Consider the following 23,827-nt stretch of genomic DNA (forward strand, 5'->3'; position numbering starts at 1 on the left):
AGTGGGATCCCCCCCATGTGTGATCCTTTCATCCATAAATCTTATCAGTCATACAACATCATTTCATGTTTGGTTGTTGTTGATGGATATTTGATGTTAAACGATGATAAATTATTACTAAGGCGAGGTTTTTGTTTTAAAAAAATATCTATAAAAAATATGTTGGTGTCTTTTTATCACAATCTATGCAAACAGATCTTGAATCTGGGTAGGCTGCGATTTCCTGAGTTCTGTTGCTGCTTGTGGACTTTGCTGTGTAGAATGAGGCAGATGTGTAGAGCCATCTCTTCCTGTAATAATTAAGTAAATTTCTATATTTAATAGACATTTTATCCTAATTATTGCAGATGCTATACAAACCCTCTCTAATTAGAGATATGCATAATTAACTTCTCTCCAAGACTGTCTGGGAGGGTCAAACATACTTTATAGCACTTATCCAATCAGAAAGACCTGTCGCTATATGGAAGAAGTTGTGGGACCGGCTTATTCATTTATAGAGATTAGATCTTATCATCCTGTAGTTTTTTCCAATCCCTATTATTTCTATTAGTGCTAATAAATAATAATAAAAAAAAATTGTTGCCTCCAATAAAGGGAAAACCAGGTCACATGGGTCAGCAATGTCTGCACGTATCTGCTAATTAGACATCTATGTAATATAATTAGCTATACTGGTAATGAAGAGCAGCGGTGGCCTCGAAATATTCCACAAATTATATCAATTAGGACGAAAAATATTCAGTTCATCTAATATATAACGAGAGGAGCTGGCCGTACTGAATGAGTGGAGAGCTTTCAGTAGCAGGAAGACGTCATGAGGACAAGAATCCAGCACCACGGATGAAGCCGGAGAGAATTTCTGAAAACAATATAAAAAATTCTCATAATTCTCATATCTCATAACATCCCTGGGATACATAATGACATCACTGAACAATATTTACAGATAGATATGAGATGGATAGATAGAATGATCGATAGACAGATAGATAGAAAACGCTGAAAAAGGCTTAACCCCTTAGCGCTCCGCGCCGTAGCTGTACTGCGCAGCTTCCCACTATTGGCGCTCAGCGCAGTACAGCTACTGCGCGAGCGCATACTATTTTAGAATTGTCACCACGTCGCGAGACGTGGTGACATCGGGATGAGATTTGGGTGACAGAGGCAGGAGGAGTTCCTGTCTCCGTCACCCGACCAATCAAATCGGTCCCGCCCGCCGATCGCCGTGATTGGCCAGTCAAACCTGACTGGCCAATTACAGCGATTTTAGGCTAAAAAACGTGCTTTTAGCACTTTCCTCTTCCTCCAGCGGCACCATTTTGGTTTGGTATCGCTGGAGAGAGGAAAGAGCGTTACTGTGTGCACCAAAATACACTTTTACACTATAAATAGTGTTCTGATCCTTTTCTGATCCCTATTGTTCCCTACAAATTCCCATCCCTATCTGTTTTTTCCTGTGTCCTGTGTGTTCCCTGTGTGATCGCCTTGTGTGATCCCACGTGTCTTCCGTTTTTCCCTGTCTGTCCCTTCTGAACCCAAACGCACTTTTCAGTGCGCTGTGTTAGCGTTGTTCTGCACTGGACGCACTTTTCAGTGCGCCGTGTGAATAGCGCTGCACAGAATCTTTAGCAATCTTAGCGGTAGTTAGTTTGTCTTAGGGCAAGCTAGGTGCATTTGTAGCGCCTTTTTGCGCGGTGCACATAGGTTTTTTTTCGGTGCCTGGTAATATTTTTTTCCAGAACGCCGTAGGTGTACCCGTACTTAGCTATTTTTTTTGTGTGCTATCTGTGCGGCTTGTCCGTGTAGTTTAGTGCGCATTATTTTTTGTGTGTGCCATCTGTGCGGCTTGTCCGTGTAGTTTAGTGCGCATTATTTTTTGTGTGTGCCATCTGTGCGGCTTGTCCGTGTAGTTTGGTGTGCATTACCTTTTTTTTTGTGTGCTATCGGTGCGGCTTGTCCGTGTAGTTTAGTGCGCATTATTTTTTTGTGTGCTATCTGTGCGGCTTGTCCGTGTAGTTTGGTGCGCATTATCTTTTTTTTTTGTGTGCTATCTGTGCGGCTTGTCCGTGTAGTTTGGTGCGCATTATCTTTTTTTTTTTGTGTGTGCCATCTGTGCGGCTTGTCCGTGTAGTTTGGTGCGCATTATCTTTTTTTTTTTGTGTGCTATCTGTGTGGCTTGTCCGTGTAGTTTAGTGCGCATTATTTTTGGTGTGTGCCATCTGTGCGGCTTGTCCGTGTAGTTTGGTGCGCATTATCTTTTTTTTTTTTGTGTGCTATCTGTGCGGCTTGTCCGTGTAGTTTAGTGCACATTATTTTTTGTGTGCTATCTGTGCGGCTTGTCCGTGTAGTTTAGTGCGCATTATTTTTTGTGTGTGCCATCTGTGCGGCTTGTCCGTGTAGTTTGGTGTGCATTATCTTTTTTTTTTTTTTGTGTGCTATCTGTGCGGCTTGTCCGTGTAGTTTGGTGCGCATTATCTTTTTTTTTTTGTGTGCTATCTGTGCGGCTTGTCCGTGTAGTTTAGTGCACATTATTTTTTGTGTGTGCCATCTGTGCGGCTTGTCCGTGTAGTTTGGTGTGCATTATATTTTTTTTTTGTGTGCCTGCTAGACGGTTTATCCGTGTAGTTTGGTGCACATTATCTAATTTTTCTTGTTCTCTATTTCTTTTGTGTGCAATGTCTCAGAAGACGTACACCGTGTTGGAGGCATATAACATGCTTGCCTCTGACACCGAGTCAGCTAGTGGGGATGATGGTCCCTTTTACCTATCATCATCCTCCTGCTCATCTTCCAGTGACCTGGAAGGACCCCCAAGAAGGCGCCGTAGGGTTCCAGGGACTTCTGCAATTGAAGTGCCTGGGACTTCTGCAGGAGAAGTGCCTGGGACTTCTGCAGGAGAAGTGCCTGGGACTTCTGCAGGAGAAGTTTCTGGGACTTCTGCAGGAGAAGCGTCTGGGGCTTCCACTGACCCCACATGGGTAGCCCCAGATAATTATACCCCTCAGGTCCCTGACTTTTTGGGCCATCCTGGAATTAACTTTGACACGACAGGGCTCAGAGCTGTGGACTTTTTTAAGTTTTTTTTTGATGAGGAGCTGCTAAATATTATTATATTTCAGACAAATCTCTACGCTGCACAACATATTGCCCAAAACCCCACGTCCTTTTATGCACAACCCTACAGGTGGACCCCTGTCACTGCAGCAGAAATGCACAAGTATTGGGGCATAATACTCCTTATGGGGATAGTAAAGAAGCCTTCAATCAGGGACTACTGGAGCACAGACATACTGTACCACACCCCCATGTTCCGCATGGCAATGAGCAGGATGCGCTTTGAAGCCATCCATAAGTTTTTGCACTACACTGACAACACACAGTGCCCACCCAGAGGTGACCCCAGTTATGATCGGTTATTTAAGGTCAGGCCCATATTAGATCATTTTAGTGCCAAGTTTGCCCAGGCATATACTCCCGCCAAACATGTGAGCATAGACGAGTCCCTGGTACAATTCAAAGGGAGACTTCAATTCCGCCAGTACCTGCCCAATAAGAGGGCAAGATATGGTGTGAAAATGTATAAGCTGTGCGAAAGTTCATCAGGGTACACATACAAGTTCAGGGTATATGAAGGGAAGGACTCCACTATAGTGCCCCCAGAATGCCCCCCCTTCCTGGGTGTTACAGGGAAGATAGTGTGGGATTTAGTGCACCCACTGCTGGACCAGGGCTACCACCTCTACCTGGACAATTTCTACACCAGCACCACCCTGTTCAAGTGCCTCACTTCCAGAAATACTGCGGCATGCGGCACTGTACGCAGAAATCAGAGAGGTCTCCCTAAGTCGCTGCTTGGGCAAAAACTTAAAAGGCACGAAAGCAGGGCACTATGCAGCGACTCTGTATTGTGTGTTAAGTACAAGGACAAGAGAGAGGTCCTTGTATTAACCACAATACATGAGCACACCACCACCCCTGTCCCAGTACGAGGTGCCAGTACAGAAACCCCCAAGCCAGACTGTATTTTAGATTATAACAAATACATGGGAGGGGTGGACTTGTCTGACCAGGTGCTTCAGCCGTACAATGCCATGCGGAAGTCGAGGGTGTGGTACAAGAAGCTGGCCGTGCACATCATGCAGATGGCATTGTATAATGCTTATGTGCTGCATCGATATGCCGGCCAGAGGGGAACTTTCCTGGAATTTCAAGAGATGGTAATAAAGTACTTTCTTTTTGGAGACCAGGAAGGGGGGAGTGCTAGCACACCTGGAAGTGAGGCCCCATCACGTATTGTACCAGGGCAGCACTTTCCAGGAGTAGTTCCCCAAACAGCCAGCAAGGGAAGGTCACAGAAGAGGTGCAGGGTGTGCTCCAAAAATGGCATTCGGAAGGACACCATTCATCACTGTGAGACATGCCCAGAAAAACCAGGGTTATGTATGAAAGATTGCTTCCAAATTTATCATACATCCCTGGATTTTTAGAGTACCCTGTTGTTACCCTGACGCACAGCTTATACATCATGCCGCACCTTCCCTTCTAAGCCCTGCCATGTGCCCAGCCTGTAGATTACTGTCCCGTATGCTTTACCCGGGAAAACATGCATCATGATTTTTAGGGTGTTTGTCTCCCATGGCAGCAGCTGGGCACAAAATGACATAATAGATATTTTTTACTATGCACTATCCATTTTGCACTTTTTCAGGGGTCCACCTGTGGGGTTAAAATGCTAACTATACCCCTAGATTAATTCATGGAGGGGTGTAGTTTCCAAAATAGGGTCAATTCTTAGGGGTTTCTACTGTACTGGCCCCTATTGGCATCTACAAATCTTTCATGATGCCAAAAAGAAAAAAAAAAGTACAATGTCTGTGCTCCAACAAGTTATTCCCTTTTGAGCCCTGCCGTGTCACCATCCTACAGATTATTGCCTCCTATGGGGTATTGCCCTAACCGGGGTAACCCGCAGAATGATTTTTGATGTGTTTTTCCCCAGTGGCATGAGTTGGGCAAAATACTTTTGTCACTTCAATGGCATATTTGATAAATTGCAATACAACTGTTTCTCTGCACTACTCACTTTGTATTACATTTGAGCCAGCACCTTAGGGGTTAAAATGCTCATACAAGCCTACATACATTCTTTGAGGGGTGCCCTTTCCAAAATGGGTTCACTACTTGGGGGTTTCTATTGTACTGGTACCTCGGGGGTACCCCCCATTACCAATCTAGTGAAAACGAAGCTTGAAAACCTAAATTGTGCTTCTTTCTTCCTGACCCCTGCCGTGTGCCCAGCCTGTAAATTATTGGCACATGTTTGGTATTGCCGTACTCGGGACAACCCGCAGAATGATTTTTGGGGTGTTTGTCTAAAGTGGCATGGGTTGGGCACAGTATATGAGGCACAAAAATGACTTTTTTGAGATAAAAACGCAATTTTTACTCTGCACCATTTACTTTGCATTCAATTTTGACCAGCGTGTTGGGGGTTAAAATGCTCACCCCCCCAACCACCGATAAATTCTTTGAGGGGTCTAGTTTCCGAAATGGTGACATTTTGGGGGGTTTTCTATTGTACTTTTACTTCAGGGGCTCTTCAATTACACTGTGGCACCACAAAATATTTGCAGCCAAATTGGCTTTCCAAATTCCCAGTATCGCTAACTCTGTTCTGGACATCACTGTGCGGGGAAACAGCAGCTGACATCCACATGTCTGGTATCGCCGTACTCGGAAGAAGCAGGGCAAGAAATTAGGGATATATATTTACCTCAAATTCCTTCTGAATGTATCCATTTTAGGGCTAAATTAGAAAGATTGAAATCCAAAATTGAAATTTCAAAATTTCCACTCCATTTTCATATGCTTCCGGAAAAATAATTAAAGGGTTAACAGACTTCTTATATGCTGATTTGAATAGGTTGAGATGTTAGGTTCATAAAATGGTGTTACTTGTGGGGGTATATAGTACACAAGTCTTTATAGGGCACTTCCAAACTGAATTGATCACCAAAAAGTTCGCATTTTTCAAATTTCAAGAAAATCTGAGAAGTTGCTACTAAAACTTCAAACCTTCTCACATCCATAAAAAAAATGGAAACTTAAAACAAATAATGGATATAAAAAGAAGACCAATGGCAAAAGGTTTCTATCAAAAAAAATTTGTGGTATCACTTTTTGTCTAAAAAGTATAACATTTGAAACTTTGAAAATAGTAATTTTTTTCAAATTTTTCCTAAATTTTTGAATTTTTACCCCCCAAAAAAGGAACGGATCACCGAAATGACACTACTAACATAAACTACAATGTCTCACGAGAAAACAATCTCAAAATCACAGAGATATCTTAAAGCGTTGAAAAGTTATTACCACAGGAAGAGACACTGGTCAAATTTCAAAAAAAAGTTGCGAGCCTTAACCTGCAAACAGGCTGCGTCCTTAAGGGGTTAAAGTACAACTGTAAAGTATAAAAACTTTTGACTAAATCTGCACTAAGCAAAACTAAGCAATTTTCTAATTCACAATAATTGAAGGGGTTGTCCGAGACTTTAGAAAGAAAACAAAGGCGGCCGGGAGGGGGCTGCTTGAAAAAAAAAAACGTGTACTTACTTCCTGACGCCCTCCTGGTGTCCTGTGCTGCTAACGCTCCGGTCCGTGCCCCATGTAAACAAACATGTCCGCGGAAGCCATGGTGAAGTCTTGCACAACCCCTTTAACTATCTGCAGCTGTTTTGCAGCTACCTTGACCCCTAGGCTAATCTCCATTTGCCATGCCTTGTCGTTGCCATGGGAAACTGTATAGTCCAGGTAGAGACTACAGGAGGCTTGTTGAGAGGGGCTGTAGGGACTGTAGTCAGGGCCGATTCTAGCATATTTGCTGCCTGAGGCGAATATTAAAATGCTGCCCCCCCCCCCCCCCCCCGCTCCCTGTTAAGTAAATGCTGAAAACTTTACCAACAAGTAACATCCCTACAGACAGCTCCCTGACACTGTGTGACTGACTACAGGTTCTGGGAGGCATCAGTGGCATCTAGTACCTTATAGATGACAATCTCTTTATTCCGGGTTCTCCAATCCATGACGTATCACTGCTGAGTTCACGGATAGATATCTTCAGCTCCGTGCAGCATCTCCACCCGGCGTCCCTAAAAATATCACAGTCACTTACAGTATGAAGTATATACCCCTCACAACACAACTGACCGCACTCTCCCCACATATAAAACATCCCTTCATTATATATATATATATATATTCTACTGGAATTATAGCATACACAGCACCAATCAATATACAACACCCCCAATTTATTAATACAGACCCCTAACATTTAGTTTAAATTATGCAAAGTAATCTATGGTATCCTATAACTAATATATCCCACCCTGTTATTATGTTACATGATTTTACATACAGTGCTCCCCTGACCAATGTGAATATATAGCACCCCCTAATATACAGCCCCCCAGCTTAGTAATATACTGTATCCCATATACAGCTCCCCAGCTTAGTAATATACTGTATCCCATATACATCCCCCAGCTTAGTAATATACTGTATCCCATATACATCCCCAGCTTAGTAATATACTGTATCCCATATACATCCCCCCAGCTTAGTAATATACTGTATCCCATATACAGCCCCCCCAGCTTAGTAATATACTGTATCCCATATACATCCCCCCAGCTTAGTAATATACTGTATCCCATATACATCCCCAGCTTAGTAATATACTGTATCCCATATACATCCTCCCAGTTTAGTAATATACTGTATCCCATATACAGCCCACAGCTTAGTAATATACTGTATCCCATATACATCCCCAGCTCAGTAATATACTGTATCCCATATACATCCCCCCAGCTTAGTAATATACTGTACCCCATATACATCCTCCCCAGCTTAGTAATATACTGTATCCCATATACAGCCCCCAGCTTAGTAATATACTGTACCCCATATACATCCCCCAGCTTAGTAATATACTGTATCCCATATACATCCTCCCCAGCTTAGTAATATACTGTATCCTATATACATCCCCCCAGCTCAGTAATATACTGTATCCCATATACATCCCCCCAGCTTAGTAATATACTGTACCCCATATACAGCCCCCCAGCTTAGTAATATACTGTATCCTATATACATCCCCCCAGCTTAGTAATATACTATATCCCATATACATCCCCCCAGCTTAGTAATATACTGTATCCCATATACATCCCCCCAGCTTAGTAATATACTGTATCCCATATACAGCCCCCCAGCTTAGTAATATACTGTATCCCATATACAGCCCCCCCAGCTTAGTAATATACTGTATCCCATATACATCCCCCCAGCTTAGTAATATACTATATCCCATATACATCCCCCCAGCTTAGTAATATACTGTACCCCATATACATCCCCCCAGCTTAGTAATAGACTGTATCCCATATACATCCCCCCAGCTTAGTAATATACTGTATCCCATATACAGCTCCCCAGCTTAGTAATATACTGTACCCCATATACAGCTCCCCAGCTTAGTAATATACTGTATCCCATATACATCCCCCCAGCTTAGTAATATACTGTACCCCATATACATCCCCCCAGCTTAGTAATAGACTGTACCCCATATACATCCCCCAGCTTAGTAATAGACTGTATCCCATATACAGCTCCCCAGCTTAGTAATATACTGTATCCCATATACAGCCCCCCAGCTTAGTAATATACTGTACCCCATATACATCCCCCCAGCTTAGTAATAGACTGTACCCCATATACATCCCCCAGCTTAGTAATATACTGTATCCCATATACAGCTCCCCAGCTTAGTAATATACTGTATCCCATATACAGCCCCCCAGCTTAGTAATATACTGTACCCCATATACAGCCCCCCAGCTTAGTACTATACTGTATCCCATATACAGCTCCCCAGCTTAGTAATATACTGTATCCCATATACAGCTCCCCCCAGCTTAGTACTATACTGTATCCCATATACAGCCCCCAGCTTAGTAATATACTGTATCCCATATACATCCCCCCAGCTTAGTAATATACTGTATCCCATATACAGCCCCCCAGCTTAGTAATATACTGTATCCCATATACAGCCCCCCAGCTTAGTAATATACTGTATCCCACATACAGCCCCCCAGCTTAGTAATATACTGTACCCCATATACATCCCCCAGCTTAGTAATATACTGTACCCCATATACAGCCCCCCAGCTTAGTAATATACTGTACTCCATATACATCCCCCAGCTTAGTAATATACTGTATCCCATATACAGCCCCCCAGCTTAGTAATATACTGTATCCCATATACAGCCCCCAGCTTAGTAATATACTGTATCCCATATACATCCCCCCAGCTTAGTAATATACTGTATCCCATATACAGCCCCCCAGCTTAGTAATATACTGTATCCCATATACAGCCCCCCAGCTTAGTAATATACTGTATCCCACATACAGCCCCCCAGCTTAGTAATATACTGTACCCCATATACATCCCCCAGCTTAGTAATATACTGTACCCCATATACAGCCCCCCAGCTTAGTAATATACTGTACTCCATATACATCCCCCAGCTTAGTAATATACTGTATCCCATATACAGCCCCCCAGCTTAGTAATATACTGTATCCCATATACAGCCCCCCAGCTTAGTAATATACTGTATCCCATATACAGCCCCCCAGCTTAGTAATATACTGTATCCCACATACAGCCCCCCAGCTTAGTAATATACTGTATCCCATATACATCCCCCCAGCTTAGTAATATACTGTACCCCATATACATCCCCCCAGCTTAGTAATAGACTGTACCCCATATACATCCCCCAGCTTAGTAATATACTGTATCCCATATACAGTCCCCCAGCTTAGTAATATACTGTACCCCATATACATCCCCCCAGCTTAGTAATATACTGTATCCCATATACAGTCCCCCAGCTTAGTAATATACTGTACCCCATATACATCCCCCCAGCTTAGTAATATACTGTATCCCATACACAGCCCCCAGCTTAGTAATATACTGTATCCCATATACATCCCCCAGCTTAGTAATATACTGTATCCCATATACATCCCCCCAGCTTAGTAATATACTGTATCCCATATACAGCTCCCCCCAGCTTAGTAATATACTGTACTCCATATACATCCCCCAGCTTAGTAATATACTGTATCCCATATACATCCCCCCAGCTTAGTAATATACTGTATCCTATATACAGCCCCCCAGCTTAGTAATATACTGTACCCTATATACAGCCCCAGCTTAGTAATATACTGTATCCCATATACAGCCCCCCAGCTTAGTAATATACTGTACCCCATATACATCCCCCCAGCTTAGTAATATACTGTATCCCATATACATCCCCCAGCTTAGTAATATACTGTATCCCATATACATCCTCCCAGCTTAGTAATATACTGTATCCCATATACAGTCCCCCAGCTTAGTAATATACTGTATCCCACATACATCCCCCCAGCTTAGTAATATACTGTATCCCATATACATCCCCCCAGCTTAGTAATATACTGTATTCCATATACATCCCCCCAGCTTAGTAATATACTGTACCCCATATACATCCCCCAGCTTAGTAATATACTGTACCCCATATACATCCCCCAGCTTAGTAATATACTGTCTCCCATATACATCCCCCCAGCTTAGTAATATACTGTACCCCATATACATCCCCCCAGCTTAGTAATATACTGTACCCCATATACATCCCCCCAGCTTAGTAATATACTGTATCCCATACACAGCCCCCAGCTTAGTAATATACTGTATCCCATATACATCCCCCAGCTTAGTAATATACTGTATCCCATATACATCCCCCAGCTTAGTAATATACTGTATCCCATATACATCCTCCCAGCTTAGTAATATACTGTATCCCATATACAGCCCCCAGCTTAGTAATATACTGTACCCCATATACAGCCCCCCAGCTTAGTAATATACTGTATCCCATATACAGCTCCCCCCAGCTTAGTACTATACTGTATCCCATATACAGCCCCCCCAGCTTAGTAATATACTGTATCCCATATACAGCCCCCCAGCTTAGTAATATACTGTATCCCATATACAGTCCCCCAGCTTAGTAATATACTGTACCCCATATACATCCCCCCAGCTTAGTAATATACTGTACCCCATATACATCCCCCCAGCTTAGTAATATACTGTACCCCATATACATCCCCCCAGCTTAGTAATATACTGTACCCCATATACAGCCTCCCAGCTTAGTAATATACTGTATCCCATATACAGCCCCCCAGCTTAGTAATATACTGTACCCCATATACAGCCCCCCCAGCTTAGTAATATACTGTACCCCATATACAGCTCCCCAGCTTAGTAATATACTGTACCCCATATACATCCCCCCAGCTTAGTAATATACTGTACCCCATATACATCCCCCCAGCTTAGTAATATACTATATCCCATATACAGCCCCCCAGCTGAAATCTGGACCCATATAAATATATAACCCCACCAGGAAAAGAATAATACAATATATACAGCCCCCCAGTATAAAATTATTCTGGCCCCATATAATATATAGAGCACCCCCCGCCCCAGTTTAAATGTATCTGGCCCCATATAATATACACAATACCCCCCCCCCCCCCGACAATTCTGGCCCCAATACAATATATACAGTAACCAATAAACAAACGACCCGCCCTCCCACCCCCCCCCACCCCCGCCCCCAGTATAAAACAATTCTGGCCCCGTGTAATGTATACCCCCCCCCCCCCCACAGTATACATCAATTGTGGCCACAAATATCACTCCCTCACATAAAATAAATGACAGTACATTAAAAATAATAAAATCATACTCACCTGCAGGCAGCTGCTCCCTCGGCGCGCGGCTCCAGTCTTCATGCGGCTCCGCACAGTGACACAGGCGCCGTAACGTAATGACGCCTGTGTCACTGATTAGGACGGAGCGACGCAGCTGCCGGAAAGGCGCTGCGTCGCTCCGCATATAAATCGCGCCTGTGTCTTAAAGAGACAGGCGCGATTTATTTAGCTGATGGGCGATTCGGGCGTTAATGGACGCCCGAATCGCCCACCGTAGGGCGGCGAATTTCGCCGCCCTTTACAGGGACCCACATTCTGCCGCCTGAGGCGAGATTTTCATCTCGCCTCATGGCAGATGCGGCCCTGACTGTAGTTATGTCACAAGCATGTGACTCATCACATGCTTCAGGCCTGCCAATTACAAACAAGCTCTCCTGCATCATTTGAAAAAATGTAGTTTGATGCAAAGGACCTTCAGTGATGTCACAAGCATGTGACTCATCACATGCTTCAGATCAGCCAATTACAAACATGCTGTCCTGTTCTGGCTTCAGTGGGGTGAGCATGATACAGCTATTGTTGGAATTGTTATCAAAGACTTCTTCCAGCTGTGCTAAAACAATTTTTTGTCAGTAACTTTACAGTTACACTTTAAGAAATGCTTCATAAAGGGGAAACATCACTGCATGGGTGAATAAATCAAGACATTTTCACTTTTTACTAGTAATGGACACTCTGGATTTTGTCCACAGTATAGCACCCACCCTTTCTGGGGGTCATTTATCTTTTTTTCACCCTTCCCTGGGCACTTTTGGCGCCATGAACGAGTATTTTTTTTGCACTTTATCAGTCTTTGTAGTCTCAGCTCTTTATCAAAAAAAGGTTTTTATAGATGTTTAGGCCTCCTGTTCTCCCCTATTCCTTAGAATCAAACAAAAAGAACTTTGCTACTTACCTTTGCCTTGTTCCCCTGCAGTCCTGCTTCCTCTTCTCCAGTCACTGCAGCTCAGAGATGACAGAGGAGGGGTGGGGCCAGTCAGGGGAGGAGCTGCCTCCACTCATCTCTATGCTTTAGAGCAGAAGGTGCTTTTCAGGCATTGAAGTCTGCGTTGTGTGGTCTCCAGTCCATTATTATGCCAAACTTCAAGAGGGAGTTTATCGTGGAGACGGATGCATCAGATGTAGGGCTGATACCTGCTGGAAGGTTACCAACCGGAGCAGGAGACCACGCCAGCGGAGAAAAACAGTATCGTAGAAAAGGAATGTCTGGCGATAAAATGGGCATTGAAGACGCTAAGGTACTGCTTGCTGGGTCAACAGTTCAGTCTGATAACTGACCACTCTCCCCTCTCTGGGATGAGTAGAATGTGAGGGTCACCAGGTGGTTCTTGTCCTTTCAGTTTCAGTTTCTCAGTGGAGCACAGGTAGGGTAATTGTAGGCTGGTAGTGGGACGCCTAATAAAACACTTGATTTGGTCTATAACCTGCGTGTGTCCCTGCTTCCTGCCCTACTACCACGTGTCCACCAGACCGATTCCCCACAATGTATAAAGTAGGTGGATATCCTGGACACCTGCGGCCTGACCCAACCCAGGACTGTCTGTAACTTTTTCCTGCCTGACACCTGATGCTTCGCACTAGCATCTTCTGAACCTCATGGACTACCTACCACCCGTAAAAGGACTACTCAGGGAAAAAGCGGCTTTGTAATCCTGTCACTGTACAGTCCTAATCTTTCTTCAAGGTTTAGAGGGTGAATAACAACAGTATTACTTGAATTCTGATCATGAGATTGGCGCCAAGTCAATACAGCCTGGCTGCACGGTGGGCTCACATTCCACTGCTTGTTATGGTAACACATGACTACATTGGGTTCATTTGTAGTCTGTTACCATGGAGACCCCAAGATCTTTATAGAGACTGTGTTCAAAAATATTCAACAATATTTACATGCTTTTTTAAAGTTTTGGCCTCAAATTACCAAAAAAAATAGAGAGAAACGAGTACAGTATATGACCTGTATCATCTAGATTTACAACTTTAACGGCAGATCATCAATGACCCTACAAAACCGGTGAGGACGAGATTCATGATTATTAAATTATCCATCACATGGTTGGACACAAGATCCAGAATGTCCGCGACCACTGTGGGAAACTTGTGTCCGCGGTTCATCTTTGTGGGATTTCTCAGGGACAAGCGTGATTCTCACTAAGGGCTGCGGCTGTGAACGAGATTTCTAAATGAACGTAATTCTATTCATTAAACTGAGCCGATGACACGCGTCACCACCGTCCTGATTTGCATATTCTTCTATAAATGGACAGCCTTGTTTTCAGTTCTGGAAATTATTACTATGAAAACACAGTGAAATCTAATTCTGACCTTGAAATACGGCGTTAAGTCCTTCACATGGGAAAGTGCCTGGGTCTACGTATAAAACGGGTGTGGACACTTTTCTAAGCAGTATTAGTGTGACTCCAGAGCCTCTGAAGCAACTTTACAAATTTAGGCTACATTCACACAGACGTTGCCCGCCGTACCGTAGCAAGGTGGGCACATGGTGGCGCTAAATAGTTACTATGCCGACCCTTGTATCACCATGGTTACAGACTACAAATAAGCACAAGTTGTCTGTTACTATTTTATATCTGCTTCCTCTAAGATGAAAAAGAAAAGCAAGGGATCTATAAGGAGGTTCTGGCCTGACCCATGAGGATCTCCTGTGGTAGACCCACTCGGCAAAACATGGCGCACAACTCTTTAGCGATTAATTTTGTAGATATGTGCCATAGCGGGATGTCCTCAGGATATCGGGTAGCGTAGTCCATGACTACCAGAATATGCTGATGCCCAAAGCAGATTTAACTAGAGGACCTACCAAATCCACAGCCACCCTTTCAAAGGTTACCTCGATAATGGGCAGAGGAACCATGGGAGCTTGCAATTGACATTTAGGGCAGGTTTCACAATATTTTTTACACCCCTGGCCAATAGAAACGTGGCAAGATGTGTTGCCTAGGTGTCCCCCCATAACATGCTAATGTGCTGAGTCTAATACAGTTTGGCGATAAGGCTGGAGTACCATTACCTGCTCCCGGGTCTCACTGTGCACCCTATAATTCATGATTACCACCTATGCAAGAAAACAACTTGGTAGACGTGGGTACTGAGGTACCCCATTTATTTTTATCACATTTTTCCCGACCCAGACCAGAGTGAAGTCCTGGAGTTGTGCAGTTCCGAAGTTGTCACGGGATACCTTCAAATCCGACAACTGCGGCCCAGTCCTACCTCCTCAGTTTCTCCTGCCATTACATCTAGGGGAAACGTCAAACTACCGCCTTCTTCTATGGTGGTCACCCCTACGGCAGGAACCCCAGAGTCTGAGTACCGGGACCTGACCAGTGGACACAGGAATTATTTGTGGAGAATGGATCCCCAGCCTTTGCTTTCCTCGCTATAGAGTTCAAAATATGGGGAAATACCGACCCAAGATAAGGTCCTGGGACAAGTTCATGACCACCCCAACCTCATGTAGTGTCTCTCTGCTAGGGGTCTGGAGGTAAATGGCTGTGTTGTAGTCCCATGGATACACAGGATTCTAATTTTGCACCCTGGGACAGTCTCTGGATCTATTAGAGACCCATTTATCATAATTGGGGTTCGTAGCCATGTAGGCCGGGGCAGCATAGAGAGATACCCTCCAGGCAGAACAGCAGTCCATGGGCTCTGAGGAATGGGGGCTGCTATATGACCTGGCTCCTGGTACTTCCCTGATATGGGGAGTTGTGGTGGGCCAAGAAGTCATGTGCTGGCTGGTATGAGGGGCTTCCTTTTTTAGGGACTTGGTAGCACAGTATTTCTTCCACCCTCACCAGTGCAGAGCATGTAATAGATGTTCATTGGTAAATTTTCCTGCCCCGCCCCACACACTTCTCTAACATAGGAGGATATTTTTATAATTCGGTCATTGGGACCGGTAACAATGGAGAGTTATTTATGACACCTCCCAAGTTCTGTTTGATGTGAACAGAAACAGGAAGAAGATCTTCTGGAGAGAATAATAGAAAGAGTTAGGTGGCAGTTGACTTATCATATGTTGTTATCAGAGATGAGCGGACCGTAGGTTCCCATTCGGGTTCGGTCGCATGACCCAGACATTTTCCGGATTGGTGACTGAACAGCCAATTAGGCAAATTGACATCCCCGTCTGGTAGCCATGGCAGTGACTTGCCAATAACAGTCATGGCTAGTTGCTAGGAGCTTCAATTTGCAATCCTGCTCATCTCTAGTTGTGGCCCCTTTATTACCTTTTCTATGGACATCAACAACAGTCCCCTACAGGGGCGTAAAATGGAGAGGCAGGGCCCCATAGCAGACTTCTGAATGGGGCCCCCCTACACCCTAAAAAATACATATTTCTATACTCACACATTTATGCACTGATATATATGTTGTCAGTGTGCAGCATAATATGTATATAATGATGTCCATCATCCATTCTTTAGTTTGTCAGGTTGGAGGCTGGGCCCCCTGACACTGCAGGCCCCATAGCAGCTTCTATGGCTTCTACCGCTGTAGTTACGCCCCTGGTTCCCAAATGACTCCATTATAGACTATTTGTCTAAGTAATGATTGAAGCATTCAGAGTTTCGTAGATCTCTCCACATTTTCTATAAAACATCTCCTGGGATCTTCTAAAAGTAACTTCACACTAAGAAATATTTCTTGAGAAGAACAGATTGTACAGAAACTGGGAATTGTGTGTGGTGGAGTCATGAACACTGACCATAACTGAGGCAAGTGAGGCCTGCAGATCTATGGATGTGGCTGTGGGGTGTTTTGTGACCTCTTAGATGAGTCCTTGCAGGGCTGTTGGGCGTCCGGTAACTCCTGGGAAAGTTCTCCATATGGGGCAGATTTATTTACCCGGTCCTGTTGCGATCCCGCGGTGCATTGTACGACAAGGATTCGGGTCTGCCGCGATTCACTAAGATCATGCGCCCAAGTTCCTGCATTCGTCGCTTCTGCACCCCCCTATTTGTGTCACGTGCAAGCCGGAGCCGATGCACCAAAATCCAATCGCGTGCACCAAAATCCCGGGGCAATTCGGCGCAAAAAGGGAAATCGGCGGGAAACCCGACGAAAATGTGCTCCACGTACCCTTAGTAAATGAGCCCCTATGTCTTCTCCATTTCCTTGTAGTGGAGCTCACTGTAGGTCCCAAAGCTTCCGAGTTGGCTTTATAACCCTATCCAGACTATAAGATCTCAATTACTTAGTTTTTAATTTCTTTGAACCTCCCCATGATGTGCAGCTTCTCAGGATCTTTTGGTCTACTTCACTTTGTCAGGCAGGTGTCATTTAAAAGAAATCTACCATCAACATCCATCATGATAAACCAGAGACTACTGAAAGATCCAGTCACTGCACACCCAGAGACCGTGGTAATCTTCTTATATTTGTTATCCATGGCTTACTTCCTTTAAAAATCAATCTATAAAATTATGCTAAAAAGCTAGAAGGGCTCCAGTGGGTGTTACCTAAGAATATACAAGCTTGGTCGTCACAGGCTGTCACACTGCGCAGGAGCACTTCCCCCTCCCACTGTGTTTGACACAGAGGGAGGGGGAAAGTGCTGGAGGAGCAGAGGGGAGGGGGGACAATGGGGCAGATTTACTTACCCGCTCCATTGGCGATCCAGCGGTGCGTTCTCTGCGGTGGATTCGGGTCCGGCCGGGATTTATTAAGGTAGTTCCTCCACCGTCCACCAGGTGGCGCTGCTGCGCTGAAAAGAATCGGAACGCACTGGAGTTCACCGGCTCGGGCTGAGTGAAGGTAAGCGCAAACTCCGCAATAGATTTATTATTTTTTTTAAATGCGGCGGTTTTTCCGAATCCGTCGGGTTTTTGTTCGGCCACACTCCCCGATTTCCGTCGCGTGCATGCCGGTGCCGATGTGCCACAATCCGATCGCGTGCGCCAAAATCCCGGGGCAATTCAGGGGAAATCGGCGCAAATCGGAAATATTCGGGTAACACGTTGGGAAAACGCGAATCGGGTCCTTAGTAAATGACCCCCAGTGTAACAGCCTGTAAAGTTGTAACACCTCCCAAAGCCTTTCATGTGCGTTAACATAATTTTTAACATTGATTTAGAAAGGAGGCCATGGATAACTAATATAAGAAGATATCACAGTCCCGGTGCCTGGATCTATGTGTTATGTCCCTGGTTTATCAGGATGGATTTCATTTAATAACTGTATTTTGTGGTTACTTGTGTTATGATTCTCTAATATGTCAATTTGTTTGATGATCTGAAACATTTAAGTGTAACAAACATCCAAAAGATTACGACACTTTTTCACTTGTGTGTATATTACACAGTTTATTATTATCACCTGCTTCATCCATTTCTGAAATAGCTTCTTAGGTTTAGTTACACTCCTTGTGTAGTGCATCCGTGCGCTGTCTTAGATTTAGACCCTTCTGATAAATCTGCTCCATTATATGGTCACTGATACAATGTGACAAACACGGGATCAGTAAGTGACATGGATGTATGGGGGCGCACGCTGCCAGCACCGCCACACAGGAGCAAATAAAAGAGGTGGTTATAGGAGCCGGAGGGGGTCCCTGCATCACGGATCAGTAACATCAGGCCATGTGGTGATATATACAGTATATAATATACAATACACAGCAGCGTCCCCGCTCCCTGCACAGATCCCCCACGTCCTCTGTCACCATCAATATAAACTGTGTGTGAATGAGCGCAGTGCGTCAGCCGGGACAGTAATGCTACGTGTTACCGGATCTATAGAGGAGATATGATAACCTTTCACTATACAAACATCAGACTACAACGTGTAATTTCCCCCGGGGCAACAGAGATAGAACATATATATATATACATGTAATGGCTGCAGGAGCTACAGTATATTATATGCCATCCAAGTCTACTAACTACTGCATTATCTATCTCCTATCTATCTATCTATCTATCTATCTATCTCATATCTATCTATCTCATATCTATCTCCTATCTATCTCATATCTATCTATCTCCCATCTATCTATCTATCTATCTATCTCATATCTATCTATCTATCTCATATCTATCTATCTATCTCATATCTATCTATCTATCTATCTATCTCCCATCTATCTATCTATCTCTCATATTTCTATCTATCTATCTATCTCATATCTATCTATCTATCTATCTATCTATCTATCTCCCATCTATCTATCTATCTATCTATCTATCTCCTATCTATCTCCTATCTATCTCCTATCTATCTCCTATCTATCTCCTATCTATCTATCTATCTCATATTCCTATCTATCTATCTATCTCATATCTATCTATCTATCTATCTCATATCTATCTATCTATCTCATATCTATCTATCTATCTCATATCTATCTATCTATCTCATATCTATCTATCTATCTATCTCCCATCTATCTATCTATCTATCTATCTATCTATCTATCTATCTATCTATCTATCTATCTCATATCTATCTCCTATCTATCTATCTATCTATCTATCTATCTATCTCCCATCTATCTATCTCCCATCTATCTATCTCCCATCTATCTATCTATCTATCTATCTCCTATCTATCTATCTATCTATCTATCTCCCATCTATCTATCTATCTATCTATCTCCTATCTATCTCCCATCTATCTATCTATCTATCTATCTCCCATCTATCTATCTATCTATCTCCCATCTATCTATCTATCTCCCATCTATCTATCTCCCATCTATCTATCTATCTATCTATCTATCTATCTATCTATCTATCTATCTATCTCCCATCTATCTATCTATCTATTTATCTATCATCTATCTACATCTCTTTCTATCTATCTCCTATCTATCTCATATATATCTATCTATCTCTCATATTTCTATATCTATCCATCTTTTTGCTCTTTTACTTGTGTAGTGATTGCACTGCCGTATGATCATTATAAAAAAAAGAGGCTCTGGTGGTCTCGTATCATCACTGATCACTTAGATGGTCCGATCTTTTGTCTGGATCATACTTACTATATTCCAGCTATAGATTCCTTATGGTAACGTGATGCAGGATCTCTTCTTACATTTTTACGGCTCTGTTCAGTGTAAAAATAGACTTTCAACAATATGCAAATTAAGCCCAAGTGCTTCGGGAGGCGTTACCAGAGCCCCTTGGAGCTACCAGTATCACAGGCAGCTGCTCACCCCCTGGAGCACCGACTACACACCCACCACTGGGTTCTCGCTTCCTCAACCTGCCTACATCACAGTCACCTGGTTTCAATTGATAACGACCTCCCAAAACTCTTCAGTTTCATTTGAATATTTTTCAAAAGTCTATTTTTACATTAAAAAAAAAAGACTAAAAAACTTCAACTAAAAAGAGATCCTGCATCGGTAGAGCTTTAGTAAGTATGACTCAGATAATAGATTTCCTTTAATTGGGGGCTGTAATACCTCACTTCTCCTCTGGTGGCGCTGTAGGCAAATTGAATACTTAGGGGAGATTTATTAAGACTAAAATTCCCCATGCTGGCGGATGTCAGCCTGATCTACTGAGAGGCCCAACCAAGCTTCATAGTAGATCCAGAAGCCGTCTCCGTCAGGTTGGACCTGATTTGGACTCACTTCCCCGACTCTTACCTGCTCTGCTCCCGCCCTGTTCTTCGCTCTGTCACACCCAAACTGCATGCCAGATGGAAAACCCTAAAAACTGGATGGGATGGTTCTAAATACATGGCTTTTCCACCAGAAAACTGGTGGAGAAGGCATAGTTTATGCCAACCTTGGTGTTTTTCCATCCAAGGTAGGCCTAAACCCTTAAAGTATAGAGCTTCAAGATAATTTAATTTCTTCATATGAGTAACTATGCGTTTCTCTCCTCTAGATGGCGGTACTGGTGAGCTTTGGATTTCTGGTCTCCTGGACGCCCTACGCAATTGTCAGCTTCTGGTCCATCTACCGCTCAAGTGCAAGCATCCCCCCGACTGTCACGTTACTCCCCTGTCTCTTCGCCAAGTCATCGACGGCTTTCAACCCCATCATCTACTACATGTTCAGCAGAACCTTCCGGCAAAAAGTAAAGCAGCTCAAGTGCTGCTGCGGCTGGAGAATCCACTTCTTACAACAGGAAACCTCAGGAGAAAACCCGGCCGTGTCCGTCATCTGGTCGGGAAGGGACAATATTCAGATCTCTTCAGTTCTCAAGTTCAACAAAACACAGTCAACCTCAACGATGACCCAGTGAAATATAACGGAAAGTGGACCAATCATCTTCACCGAGCGGTGGCGGCAATTTTGTAAACTGAATACATTGGCAGAGAGCGTCACCCAAACCTGGTACCTCATGGATGTTTTCTGGCCCCTCTCGATGTCGTAGTTTCTAATGAACAACTGGTAGAAGAATCCACAAGAAAATGGCTGCCTCCAGTGGGTGTTGAAGGGAGTTTATTACTAGGGTAGAAATGTTTGATTTTGGTTGTCAATAACATGTCCCAACATCATTACCCACTCAGAATAGCCAACAACAGACTCTTGGTAGGCCCGAACCCATCAGAAGAGCCAACAACAGACTCTTGGTAGGCCCCAACCCATCAGAAGAGCCAACAACAGACTCTTGGTAGGCCCCAACCCATCAGAAGAGCCAACAACAGACTCTTGGTAGGCCCCAACCCATCAGAAGAGCCAACAACAGACTCTTGGTAGGCCCCAACCAATCAGAAGAGCCAACAACAGACTCTTGGTAGGCCCCAACCCATCAGAAGAGCCAACAACAGACTCTTGGTAGGCCCCAACCCATCAGAAGAGCCAACAACAGACTCTTGGTAGGCCCCAACCCATCAGAAGAGCCAACAACAGACTCTTGGTAGGCCCCAACCCATCAGAAGAGCCAACAACAGACTCTTGGTAGGCCCCAACCCATCAGAAGAGCCAACAACAGACTCTTGGTAGGCCCGAACCCATCAGAAGAGCCAACAACAGACTCTTGGTAGGCCCGAACCCATCAGAAGAGCCAACAACAGACTCTTGGTAGGCCCCAACCCATCAGAAGAGCCAACAACAGACTCTTTGTAGGCCCCAGCCCATCAGAAGTGCCAAAAACAGACTCTTTGTAGGCCCCAGCCTATCAGAAGAGCCAACAACAGACTCTTGGTAGGCCCCAGCCCATCAGAAGAGCCAACAACAGACTCTTGGTAGGCACCAACCCATCAGAAGAGCCAACAACAGACTCTTGGTAGGCCCCAGCCCATCAGAAGAGCCAACAACAGACTCTTGGTAGGCACCAACCCATCAGAAGAGCCAACAACAGACTCTTGGTAGGCCCCAGCCCATCAGAAGAGCCAACAACAGACTCTTGGTAGGCCCCAACCCATCAGAAGGCCAACAACAGACTCTTGGTAGGCCCCAGCCCATCACAAGAGCCAACAACAGACTCTTGGTAGGCACCAACCCATCAGAAGAGCCAACAACAGACTCTTGGTAGGCCCCAGCCCATCAGAAGAGCCAACAACAGACTCTTGGTAGGCACCAACCCATCAGAAGAGCCAACAACAGACTCTTGGTAGGCCCCAGCCCATCAGAAGAGCCAACAACAGACTCTTGGTAGGCCCCAACCCATTAGAAGGCCAACAACAGACTCTTTGTAGGCCCCAGCCCATCAGAAGAGCCAACAACAGACTCTTGGTAGGCCCCAACCCATCAGAAGAGCCAACAACAGACTCTTGGTAGGCACCAACCCATCAGAAGAGCCAACAGACTCTTGGTAGGCACCAACCCATCAGAAGAGCCAACAACAGACTCTTGGTAGGCCCCAGCCCATCAGAAGAGCCAACAACAGACTCTTGGTAGGCCCCAACCCATCAGAAGGCCAACACAGACTCTTGGTAGGCCCCAACCCATCAGAAGAGCCAACAACAGACTCTTGGTAGGCCCCAACCCATCAGAAGGCCAACAACAGACTCTTGGTAGGCCCCAACCCATCAGAAGAGCCAACAACAGATTCTTGGTAGGCCCCAAACCAGTCTATACATTAGCTTACAGCAAAAATTTTCAAAATTGAATCTAAGGTGAGTCACAGACAGCGCAATAAGGCAACGCATAGGCCCAGGTTTGTGATATGTGCCCTTTAAACAAAAACTGCAGCCCCATCTGTGACCGTGTGACTATACCGGGATTCAATGTACTTCTTTTTCATATTTTTGGAATTTTTATTTAATGTACATTTTTTTTTAATTTTTAGTTTCATTGTTCAATGAAATTTTATGGTTTTCACTGATGTACAAATATATTAAATAATAATGAGGCTACTGTGGCACCGGTGGTCATCACAAAGAAAGTGCACAACGTGTAAATATTTGAGCCGTTTTCACTTGTTACAGAGATCTCTAGGGTTAATAATAAAAAGCACCTTATGGAATCACATTTTTGGAACTTCTGTCTTTACTGTTATAAAGGAGAACAGGAAATCAACAGAGAAAAGCAAAAGTCTTCACATCCCTTGAACTTTTCCACTTTTTTTTAACCGTTGCAGCCACAAATGTAAAAGGACATCTATCACCAGGATGAAGGCCTATTAACCAAGCCCTCTGACATGCTGGTGTGCACCCCTCTGGCAGGATCTGCTCTTCTGTTAGCGTCTTATGCCCTGGTTTTTTACAAAAAAAGCTTTTAAAATTATGCAAATGAGGGGCTCCAGGGTCCATAAGAGATAATGGAGCCTGGAGCCCCTCGGGCTCATTTGCATCATTTTTAAAGCCCTTTTTCTTTAAAAACAAGGGCATAAGAAGCCAAAATAACAGCAGATCCTGCCAGAGGGGGCACACACCAGTATGTCAGTGTGCTTGGTCTGCAATCCCTGATCTGGTGATAGATGTACTTTAAAGGGGTTGTACCAAGATTGCATATTATCCACTACCA

The 23,827-nt window shown here is 44.0% G+C and overlaps 1 protein-coding gene across 1 annotated transcript in view; it reads left to right on the forward strand.

Moving 5' to 3' along the window:
- The window catches only part of LOC140122645 (opsin-5-like), a 44,462-nt gene extending 21,566 nt beyond the window's left edge, over positions 1 to 22,896 (forward strand). The window contains exon 4 of the mRNA XM_072143740.1: positions 20,799 to 22,896. Within this exon, the coding sequence (XP_071999841.1) occupies positions 20,799 to 21,158 (360 nt within the window). The 3' untranslated portion in view covers positions 21,159 to 22,896. The remainder of the gene's footprint in view (positions 1 to 20,798) is intronic.
- Positions 22,897 to 23,827: the final 931 nt, after the last annotated feature.

Source organism: Engystomops pustulosus, chromosome 3 (assembly GCF_040894005.1).
Source record: "Engystomops pustulosus chromosome 3, aEngPut4.maternal, whole genome shotgun sequence".
Lineage (NCBI taxonomy): Eukaryota > Metazoa > Chordata > Amphibia > Anura > Leptodactylidae > Engystomops > Engystomops pustulosus.